The 12,139-nt window shown below is 46.1% G+C and overlaps 1 protein-coding gene across 11 annotated transcripts in view; it reads left to right on the top strand.

The window, feature by feature from the left end:
* The window catches only part of NRXN3 (neurexin 3), a 1,505,977-nt gene that overhangs the window by 546,541 nt on the left and 947,297 nt on the right, over nt 1–12,139 (top strand). For all 11 annotated transcript variants that reach the window (XM_039537764.1, XM_039537767.1, XM_039537763.1 and 8 more), the window contains one exon: nt 5,215–5,598. In XM_039537764.1, coding sequence (XP_039393698.1) covers nt 5,215–5,598 — 384 coding nt within the window. The remainder of the gene's footprint in view (nt 1–5,214; nt 5,599–12,139) is intronic.

The raw sequence follows: 12,139 nt of genomic DNA, 5'->3' as shown, positions 1-12,139 counted from the left end.
CAAGAAGATGCGTATTGCAGCTTAAGGGGGGGAAAGGCATAGGTATGTGACTGCATTTTCTCACAGCAAACTCTCTTAACCAAACTCCCCTCCCCCTCCTAGGGGTGTAGGATAAAGAATGCAGTGATCTGGAATTAATCCTAAAGCACAGACAGTCCCTTCTGGGGACATAGAATCATAGAATCATAGAATTCAAGATCAGAAGGGACCATTATGATCATCTAGTCTGACCTCCTGCAAGATGCAGGCCACATAAGCCGATCCACCCACTCGCGACCCTGCCCCATGCTTCGGAGGAAGGCGAAAAACCTCCAGGGCCATTGCCAATCTTCCCTGGAGGAAAATTCCTTCCCGACCCCAAATATGGCGGTCAGCTGAACCCCGAGCATGCGGGCAAGACTCTCCAGCCAAACCCTCTGGAAAAGGTTATATCATACCATTGACCCATTGTACTATTTACCAGTGTGGCACTTAATTGACCTATTGACTAAGCCCGTTATCCTATCATACCATCCCCTCCATAAACTTATCTAGCTTAATCTTAAAGTCATGGAGGTCCTACTGTTTCCTCGGTAGGCTGTTCCAGTATTGCACTCCCTGATGGTTAGAAACCGTCTAATTTCAAGCCTGAATTTCCTGACTGACAGTTTATATCCGTTTGTCCTCGTGTCCACATTAGCACTGAGCTGAAATAATTCTTCTCCTTCCCGGGTATTTATCCCTCTGATATATTTAAAGAGTGTAATCATATCTCCTCTTATCCTTCTTTTGGTTAAGGAAAACAAACCGAGCTCCTCAAGTCTCCTTTCATACGAAAGGCCTTCCATTCCACGGATCATTCTAGTGGCCCTTCTTTGTACCCGTTCTAGTTTGAATTCATCCTTCTTAAACATGGGAGACCAAAACTGCACACAATACTCCAAATGAGGTCTCACCAACGCCTTATATAACGGGACTAGCACCTCCTTATCCCTACTAGAAATACCTCGCCTAATGCAACCCAAGACCGCATTAGCTTTTCCACATCACATTGCCTACTCATAGTCATCATCAACCAGGACTCCTAGGTCCTTCTCCTCCTCCGTTACTTCCAACTGGTGTGTCCCCAGCTTATAACTAAAGTTCTTGTTAGACATCCCTAAATGCATAACCTTACACTTCTCACTATTGAATTTCATCCTGTTACTAATACTCCAGTTTACAAGGTCATCTAAATCTCCTGGAGAATATCGATCCTCTTAACTTGGTGTCATCCGCAAACTTTATCAGCCCACTCCTACTCTTGGTTCCCAGGTCAGCAATAAATAGATTGAATAAAATCGGACCCAAAACCGAGCCTTGAGGAACTCCACTGGTAACCTCCAACCGGACAGTTCCCCTTCAATACTACCCTCTGCAGTCTCCTTTAACCAGCTCCTTATCCACCTCTGGATTTTCATTTCGATCCCCATCTTTTCCAATTTAACCAGTAATTCTTCATGCATCAAACGCCTTACTGAAATCCAGATATATTAGATCCACCATTTCCCTTGTCTAAAAAATCTGTTACTTTCTCAAAGAAGGAGATCAAGAAATCCATGCTGTAATCTATCCCAGAACCACTCTCTTTTAAGATTTTTCCATGACTTTGCATACTACAGATGTTAGACTAACAGGCCTATAATTCCTCACTTTTTTCCCCTTCTTGAATATAGGAACTACATTAGCTAATCTCCAGTCAGTCGGTACAATCCCGAATTTAGGGATTTATTAAAGATTATAATATTCTAGGATGAAGATTATCCGGGCCCCTGATTTGCTTCCGTTAAGCTGTTCAAGTTTGGCTTCTACCTCAGATACCGTAATGTCTACCCCCATATCTTCATTCCCATCGGTCCTCTATCACTATTCCTTAGCCCTTCATTAGCCTCATTAAAGACCGAGGCAAAGTATTCGTTCAGATATTGTGCCATTCCAAGATTATCCCTAATCTCAAAGTTTTAAGCGGTCCCACTTCTTCTTTCTTGGTTTTCTTCCTATTTATATGGCTAAAAGTTTTAATCCAGGTCCATCTCCACGCCTTTCTCACAGCTTCCCTGCACCCTCTGACCTCAATAAGGTAGGTTTCCTTGCTGATCCCTCCCATTTTCCACTCCTGGTACGCTTTCTGTTTTTTAATGACCCTCTAAGATGCTTGCTCATCCAGCTCGGTCTAAAACTGCTACCTTCTCGGGATACATGCCTCTGACAACTCCTGCAACTTCAACCTGAAGTAACCCCAGGCGTCATCTGCCCTTAGATCCCTAAATATGTTAGCCCAGTCCACTTCCTAACTAGTCGCCTTAATTTAGTAAAATTAGCCCTTTTGAAATCATACACCTAGTCTCAGATGCACTATTGATTATCCTCCCATTTATTTGGAAACAAATTAGCTCATGATCACTCGAGCCAAGGTTGTCCCCTACAACAATGTCCTCAACAAGGTCCTCGTTACTCACCAAAATCAAATCTAAAATGGCATCCCCCCTCGTCGGTTCAGCAACCACTTGATGAAGGAATTCATTAGCTATCACGTCTAGGAAAAGCTGAGCCCTATTATTATTACTAGCATTTGTTTCCCAATCTATATCCGGGAAGTTAAAGTCCCCCATGATCAAGCAGTTCCTATTAGTGTTTACCTCCTTAAAAACATTAAAGAGCTCTCTATCCATCTCTAAGCTAGATCCTGGCGGTCTATAGCACACCCCAATCACTATCCCGGGTGAGGCTCTGGTAGTTTTCTTCCCCAATGTGACCATTGCCCAAACAGACTCTGTATTGTCCATTGCAGTGCTAGTTATCTCATTACATTTCACCTCATTATTGATATACAGTGCTACTCCCCCACCTTTACCTTTGCATCGGTCTTTCCTAAACAGCACATAACCTTCCATACCTGTACTCCAGTCATGGCTACTGTTCCACCATGTTTCTGTTATGCCTACGATATCCGGTTTCAATTCCCGGACCAGGAGCTCCAGTTCCTCCATTTTGTTACCTAAGCTTCTCGCATTGGTGAACAAACATCCTAATTTTTCCTGTTGGGCTCCTCTCACTCTTTTCACCCAACTCGGTAGGGACACAGTACTACCAGTATGACTTGTAGATCTAGTATCTGTCCCCCCCCTCTTCCTTACATCTGGCTATATCTGTTGTTATCTTGTTGTCCTCACTCCCAATGTGAAAATTTGGCGTGGAGAGCACTAGGACCTCTCCGACCGTCTCCCCCCAGTGTCTAGTTTAAAGCTCTTTTAATCAGATGAGCCAGCCTCCCTCCTAGAAGTCTACTTCCTTCCCTACTTAGGTGGAGCCCATCCCTTGAGAACAGTTGTCTGTCCCCAAAAGCCTCCCAGTGCCCATACATCCCAAAGCCCTCCTTGTAACACCACTCCCTCAGCCAACTATTAATCGTCACGATCCTCTCACCCCTTTGCCTCTCCCTAGGGACAGGTAGAATCCCACTGAAGATCACCTGAGCCTCAATTTCCTTGAGCGTCTTACCCAACCTGGCATAGTCTCCCTTGATCCTCTCTAGCGAGAATCTAGCTGTGTCATTCGTTCCTACATGAAGGATGATCAAAGGGTTCTTACCCGCTCCTCTTAGGATCCTTTTCAACCTCAGGTCCACATCCCGTATTTTAGCACCGGTAGACAGCACACCCTTCTGTTCTCAGGATCGGCCCTGGTCACAGGCCTGTCCAACTATGGAATCCCCAATCACGACCTGCCTTCGCCTGGGGACAACACGGTCCTCTAACCTATCCTCCGGTCCCCCTGGTTGCAAGCTCCTTCCATTCCTATCATCCCTTGTGGTTCCCCTTAAGCCATCCTGTATCCTCCCTGGGCCCAAACTTGGTGCTACTTCCATCGACTCCTCCTTTTCTATGGGACTGGCGCCTCTTTTTCTTAGGCCTCCCACTGTCAGCTACCACTTGCTGTACCCCTTCCTCATTCTCCAAACCTTCAAACCTGTTCCTTAGCTCAATTTCCCCCTCACTGGCTCTCCTTTTCCTTGGCCTGCTTCTCACAGTCACATGCTTCCACCGCCCATCTTCCTCCTCTGGTGATCCCCCTTCCTTGGCCTCAGCCCCCTTCAGTTACTGCTTGCCATTGCTCCATCAGCCTCTCAAACCCCCGTCTATTCTCTATCAGGGTTTCTACCTGCAGCTCTAGGCCCTGGATCTTTTCCTCCAGCAGCTCTATAGAGTATCTTAATGACACATGGTGATTTAGAGGTAGATGGAACAAGTTTCAGATTCTTAGTTCAAAGCAGACTGGTGTCCCTATCTCAAAAACAACTGAAGTCCTGAATGAGGAGTAGTGTGGTCTAGTAGACTGCACTGAACTGGCCTGTCAGAGACCTGGGTTCTGCTTTTATCTCTGCCACTGACCCATTGGATGACCTTGTGTTAGTCTCTACACTTCTCTGTTTTCCCTTTCCACCCTTTGTCTGCTTGATTGTAAACTCTTCATGGTAGGCACTGCCTCTTAAAATATGTATATACACAATGGGGCTCTCATCTTGCTTGAAGCCTAGAAGCAACTATAATACAAATAATAAGAACTCTCCCTTTTGGAGTTCACCTTCACCTCTCTATGTCTCCATTTTCCCATCTGTGAAATGGAGACAATGGTACCTTCTTTGTAAAATGTGTTGCGGTCTGCTAATGAATAGCATTATATAAGAGCTATGTATTAGTAGTAGTAGTATTTATTTTAATCCTATATAGTCCCAGAGCCTTCTAATTCCAGCTGCACTTTATGTGATTTCCTGTCGTGCAGAGTGAATCCCATTGAATAACACTGAGTTCCTGGGTTTTTCTTTTTTTAAAAAAGAAAGACCCTCTCTTCCTGCAAGACAGGAGGAGAATTAAGACCATGTTATTGAATATGTGTATTATTGTAGCACCTAAAGTCCCTAATCAGGATAGGAACTACATCATGCTCTGTGCTGTAGAGGTACAGATGAACACACAGTCCCTGCCTTGAAGTTTAAAGCCTGTGGCTGGGGGGAAGAGGTGGGGAGGGGCAGTGTAGGACAAACTTTCTCTGCCAGTGTTGTGTTTTATTGGGGATCTTCAATCTCCTCAACTGAAACCATCATTTTAACCTGCATTCAAATACCATAGGAACTGCACTAGACCTGGGCTGTCAGTGGAGCTGTTGGCTGATGTTTCCTTTTCCTTCTTGCCCCAGGTACCATATCAGTGAACAGCAGGCGCACCCCATTCACTGCCAGTGGGGAGAGTGAAATCTTGGACCTGGAAGGGGACATGTACCTAGGTGGGCTACCTGAGAACCGGGCAGGCCTCATCCTCCCCACAGAGCTCTGGACGGCCATGCTGAACTATGGTTATGTAGGCTGCATCCGGGATCTGTTCATTGATGGACGCAGCAAGAACATCCGGCAGCTGGCGGAGGTGCAGAACGCTGCCGGAGTCAAATCCTCCTGCACCCGGCTCAGCACCAAGCAGTGCGACAGTTACCCATGTAAGAACAATGCTCTCTGCAAGGACGGCTGGAACCGCTTCATCTGCGACTGCACTGGCACTGGCTACTGGGGCAGAACCTGTGAGCGGGGTAAGTCAAGTGTGTGTTGAGATCATGCTTACCAAACTGGGCGTGTGTAGGAGCTCAGTAGGGACAAGACTGTGCTACTCCTGGATTTAAAGTTGGGTTATTCCGATGGTGCCCCCAAGCTCCAAGGACTCTTCTCCTTGCTTTGATGGCTCAGGGGATCTGAGTCTCTCCCACCCAATGATCCTCACCACCCTGAGTACAAAGGAAACTCCACTCCCATTTGATAGTGCCAATCCCTACTCAAATCACCAGGGAGCCTTCCTTCTAAGATATATTCCCCTCACCCTCTGCCCAAAGGACCAGTTAATCTTACTGTCTTCTGAGCTGATGATACCCTGGGGAGTGGGGATCCCTCCTCTCAGTTCTGAGGTCTCTTTTCCCCAAGTTCAGTGTCTCTCCCTCTCTGAGTTCTGTCTTTCATCTGTTGGGACACAAAATGTGGCTGTGTGTGATGAGTTCCAGGTGGCTTGTTGGTAGCAGTCCCAGGTGCAGGCAAGGGCCTGCTGATCCTTTTGCTTTAGCACAGGCTTGGTTGAAAGACAAGGTACCCCCATCTGTCTCTCTCTCTCCTTCGTCAGCCTGCACTGATGGCTGAGTTGCTAGTAGAGCCACCCAATGGGGTACTGTAGTGCTGTATTAATTTAGATGGAATAAATGGACCCAGAGAGTTAAAGGTGTTAACATGACTCAGTCACTGTCCAACATTAAGCACTGTTAAACAAGGCTCAGGGTTTGGTATAAAGAGACCTCAGCCTGCTTTGTACCATGGCAAACACACCATTAAACATCTGTTTAACTTTTTATTAAAGATACACAAAGAAGAGGGGAAAGGATTTAAAGTATTTGACATGTAAAGTATCCCTTGTTCCCTTTCACTTTAACTGTAGAGAGTTTTTAGAAGGAAACCCCACTTATTTGACGGTCTCTGATGGTAATTGTTCTTTTTGGGGGAAAGAGAAAAGGATAGTTGAGATGGACTGTTGTTATTACTGTTGTAGTTAAAGTCCGAGCCCATTTCTTCAAAGACAAAACAAGACAAACACACACAAGAGGGAAGAAAAACATGGGAAAGATAGAAAATGCAGTTTCTGTCACTGATGTTGACTCTCACTTGCAGCCTCACTGCTGGAAAAACACAGGTACAGCACATGGTCTTATTAGCCACCTGGCAAACATGTAGCACTGTCAGACTGTTTAGGACAGTGCATTTAGCTGCCTCTTTCTGGTCACAGGCTTACTGCAGTGGTGCAGAAAATACAGTCTTGGCTGGCCAAACCAGACTCTAATTAGACAGAATGCAAAAGAAAAGGGATAGGAAAGAGGAGAAATATGGTAGTGAAGGGAAAGGACACAGGACAGAGGTGGGAGAGACAAAGTCTCTCATCCCAGGTGGTGGTTGAGATTCAGCTGAAGCTGGTGAAGATAGCAGTGTCATCTGGATCCCTTTCTCTGGTCTGGTCTGGTCAGGACATCTCTCAGGATTAGATGAAGAAAGTCCGGGCTCCCAGCAGACAGTGAGGGTGGCGGCCATGATGGTGAAGCTTCTCCTTCCCCTTCTCTGATCTTCAAGGGAGCCAGCATTGTGCTTGCTTCCATCCCTCCACCAATTTCCCTTTTTAAAGTCTCTCTGATGTTAAGGACCCCAAAAAAGAGTGAGGGGGAAATAGCTCATCCCCTCATTATTTTGTTCACTAGTTAGACCTAATTTTTGATACACCAATTTTGATTGATTGATTTCTGGTCCCTCATTTTTCTTGTTTACCAGACGTGATATCAACACAGTGCTTGAATTGTATCAGGAGGCCTTTTTGTTTGGACTAATTCAGCCCTGCCTCCCTGTTGCACCTTTTCCAATCAACATTTGTTTTCATAGGTTATTGAGACACTTTATAAACTTTCTCACAGTTCTGCAGGTGACCTCACAATTAGGGTAAATTTTTAGGCCCACTTATCACAACACTAGTGACAACAGTAGTGTATAGCCCATAAAAGCTTATGCTCAAATAAATGCGTTAGTCTCTAAGGTGCCACAAGTACTCCTGTTCTTTTTGCTGATACAGACTAACATGGCTACCACTCTGAAACTAGTGACAAGGTGCCTCCAAACTCACCTGTGCCAAGGGCAAATCTGTAGGAAGGAAACGGTAATTTCTCAAGTACAACGAATGTCACTGCACCTTCTTCTCATTGTTGCTAGTTCTGTCTGATCATTTAAAGGCGTCTGATTGGGGATATATGAGGCACAATTATTGCCAGTGCAGGCAGCCAAGACACATCCATTCTAGGCCAAATGAGACAGAGCTTAGCAAATAAAAGACATTTGATCTATACACTGTTCAAATCCCAGACGGTTCCATTAATTGTTTTGCCCCTGTATTGTGCCCGGTGTCGTGCTCAGAATAAGCTGGCCAAGTGAAAAAAAAAATTGATGGCAGTAGGCCCACTTAAAGAAAATGGAACTTCCCTTTGGTAATGTTACTTTTTATTGAGATCAATTTCTCAGTAATATTTGGCTATTAGGACTGGAGTGTGGCTGAAATGCACTTGCTGAGACATAGCTATGGATTGTTGGCAGAATCGTAGGGCTTTCATCCGTTTTTGCCCTCCTGGCCCCCCACCTTGTAGCACAGTCTAGTGATTGGACCACATGTCTGGGGATCAGGAGTCTTGGATTCAGTTCCCAGCACAGTCATGGATGTCCTGTGTGACCTTGGGAAAGTCACTCCCCTCGCTGTGCCTTAATTTTCCTATCTTTATTGGAGATAATGATACTGAATCACCTGCAGTGAAGGTTGTGGGGATGAATTAGATACTGTGTGTAAAGCACTGTACAGTCCTGGGGCTTTGCAATTCACCTGCTCTGCAGGAGGGGAAGGATTTTTTTTTAACAGGAGCTCATTGTAGATCAGGGATCTCAAACTCAAATCACCATGAGGGCCACATAAGGACTAGTACATTGGCCTGAGGGCCGCATCACTGACACCTTTTCATACAAAGATACAAAAGCACCCCTGCCCCTGGTCCCACCCCCATTCCACCCCTTCCATGAGGCCCTGCCCCGCCATGCCTCTTCCCACCCCTTCCCTGCCCCCATTCCAACCCCTTCCCCAAAGTCCGCGCCCCTGCCCGGACTTTTCTCTGCCTCCTCCCCTGAGCATGCGGCTCCCCGCTCCTCCCCCTCCCTTCTGGAAAACGCTAAGCGTGGCCAAACAGCTGTTTGGCAGCAGGAAGCGCCTGGAGGTAGGCAGAGGAGCAGAGACGCAGCACGCTGGGGAGGAGGGGAGGTGGGGAATGAGGGGAGCTTGTCGGCTGCAGGAAATAACTCGGGGGGGGGGGGAGGGAGCTTGGCGGGCCGCAGCAAATAACTCAGCCCGTGGGCCACATGTTTGAGACCCCTGCTGTAGATCAATAGAATTGTCCCTGCAGGGCAGCTGGGATTTTTAGGCTTTAGAAGTGCAAGATTTATTCTTAATGGTACAGCTTCCAAGGCCAGCACTACACAGTTTGGTGCCCAGCCTAACCCTGGCTTCTGCTGGTGTTCCTAGTGCTGCACGTGTGCTCTTAAAGGAACAGGTGTCTCAAAGTCATCCTGTTTGGCTGGGCCCCTAAAAATTCAGCACCCTAGGCAGTCATGTATATCATCTATGCATAATGTCAGTCCTGAAGCTTCTCCCATACACTTTATCAGGTTAGATGACTGCAAAAGTGGGTTTTCTGAACAGGGGTTTGAGAATTCTCCTGACCCACCTACATCTGAGTGCATGCTGCCATTTTGAGTGGTGCTGCATCAGGGAAGCACCACACCATAAATTCATTGCTTCCTTATACAGTGTGTGGTAGGATCAAACTCTGACTTTCTGCTTGTCCTTACTTTTTATTTGTGGCAATGTGTTATACCCTGGAGTGACCAACACTGTGATAAAACTCGCAGGACATTCCTGATTCCCACAAGTCCCTGTCATGAGCCTGGCTTGCAGGAGTTCAGAATCCAGAGCTACCTGTAGGCATCAAATCTATAGTTGGGTGAAATGTGTGTAATGACATCCAGAGCCAAGCAAATGTGGGCCAGGATAAATGAATGAATGGAATGCATGTGTAGTGCTGTGGAAACATGAAGTTCTCAGTAACATTGTTGATTGTATCTCCTAGAGGCTCTCTAAGGGTCATAAATCTTTTGGTGAGCGTGGGGCTGGGGATAAGTTGCAGAAATGTGAGCTTCGGGGGACCTGAAGTCTGGAAATGCAGTAATGGTTATAAATGGAAACAGTGCAGGCCATGTTGGTTTCAACCCCAAATCAGACAGAAGTTGTCTGTTTCAACTGAGTTTTACTTTGCAGCTCAAGGTGAAGCTCAAGGGAAGGGATTGCACAGGGACTGGAACTGAAAGACTGCTCACACAACAAAGCCCTGCAGGCTGAATCATGTTGTGATGACTCCACATTATCTGTATCATGAGGTCACATCACAGCTTCATCACATACTGACACAACTGCTTGAGCTCAGGACGTGGCATCATGACGCAATGATTTTGCCTGCATGACAAACGGAAATAGACACTGCCGATACATGACTAACTTTTATGCCCTGACACCCAAAGGTGACTGTAAATCCAGCTGTCAGTTGGCCTGTGGCTCAAGCACTGTGGAGGGCAATGTTGCTACCCTCCCTACTGAGCACAGGAACTGGGGAGCCGCCTCAGGGTTGGGGTGAACAGGATATATAGGACAGCGAAGTCAAAATGTAGCCAGGGCAGGACTGGGCTTTAAATAAATGACTAGCATCAACTGCTGGCAGTGGATGGCAGAATTTGAAACAATGCGCTTGGGAAGAACAGCCTGACTCGCTTTAGTCAGTCTTTAGTCCTGGGGAGAGGGAAGGGAGTGTAACAATATTCAGTTGGCTTCACTGCTGCAGGGAGTTGAAAATTAGACAAAAGCACTTTCAGGCCCAAAGTGCCACAGTTGCTGAAGGTAAAGAAAGATCCTCCAGGGATAGGTGCTGGGATTGTATAGAGGAGTTAGACTTAGAAATGACAAAGAACTATTATGTTCTAGCGTGTCTGTCATCCAGGACAGGATACTCCTGCGTTCAGCAACTCCAGTAAAGAGTATTGGGTAAAAGCTGGTAGCTAGATTGGGTTGGTCCCTATAATATAGTATATTGTTCCACATGCAATATACTGGTGAACTAGCCAAATAAAAACAGAAGAGTCCTGTCTGAGGACCAAATCCTGAAGGTTTTTCACAGGTAAAACTTCTATCAGAATCACTTGTCCCTGAAACAGCTCAGTTTTACTTGAGGACCTCAGAGTTTGACTGTAAATTGGGTCAAGATAAAGCAGTTTGGATAAACAAGAACCAACCTCAACCTTCATGTTGAACTTGAACTGACAGATGTCTGAGATCATGTTTCAATGTGGGTTTTCAGTGTGATTGATTTTAGTTAAGGTCTCACACATCTGAGTTTTATGTTTTCCATCAGAAATACCAAAACACCCAGGGAAAGGCTGCACTTGTGATAGTCTCAAACTAGCCCAAACCACTGTGGTAGTCCTGGAAATCATGTTCAAGAAGGACTGTTCTCATGAGTCCTGTGGAGTGAAGGGATTGCAATAAGCATTTGAACTTTTGGATGAATCTCTGAACCTTTAGAGATTCAGCCATCATTAGCAGAGAGGAAGGAGGGCCCAATAGTTAGAGTACTAGCTTAAGCAGTGGGAGCATTGGTTCAATTCCTGCTCCACCAACAAAAACCTATGACCTTGGGCAAGACACTTAGTCTGTGCCTCACATCCCCATTTGTTAAGTGGGGATAATAGCTCGTCTCCACCTCACAGGGGTGTTGTGAGGATAAATCTATTAAAGTTAGCTAGATACTCAGATACTGTGGGGACCATGTAAGTACCTAAGTACCTCCCACCTGAGCTTGGATAACCTCTATTAGGTACTAAATAATCATTAATTGGTTACCTAGGGCACCCAGTTACTTCCAGATAGGCCTTCATAAGGCAGTCACTGGCAGACTAGGCCCTGACTCCTCAGAAAGGGGCCGTTGCCCTGTGACACTACTCAATTACTGGCTGAGGCAGAGTCACAAAGGGGTGCTCAGTTGGTTTGTCAAAGTGATAACATGCCTCTTGATGCTAGGTGTGAATTTCTGTTGTGATGAAGTATGCTGTATGTACAGTAGGAGCTGGAGGCATCTGTCCCTGCTCTGGAGGAAGAGGCAGACTGGAGTTTGACAGTGCCACACAGCTCAGCTTCCACAGTGAGGAGTGTGGCATAAACACCTAGAGACATAGAAACTAGAACCATCGCAAAAGGAAGGATCCTGTGAGGTGCTGAATGCCACTTCCAAGGTGCTGAGCACTCCTAAATTCCCTTGACTTGCAGGATTGGGACTCTTTTGTCAGAGCAGCCTTGCAGCTTCTAACACACAGTAACAAAAGAGGAGATTTTATCATTAGCAGGAGGTTACTGAGAGCCGGGATTCAGTGTTGCAAATCCAGTGCTCAGCATGCCTTGAGCGTGTTGCTGTACCT

The sequence above is a fragment of the Mauremys reevesii genome, linkage group 4 (assembly GCF_016161935.1).
Source record: "Mauremys reevesii isolate NIE-2019 linkage group 4, ASM1616193v1, whole genome shotgun sequence".
Lineage (NCBI taxonomy): Eukaryota > Metazoa > Chordata > Testudines > Geoemydidae > Mauremys > Mauremys reevesii.
The sequence above is the reverse complement of the archived record's forward strand: the minus strand, read 5'-3'. Positions and strand labels throughout refer to the sequence as shown.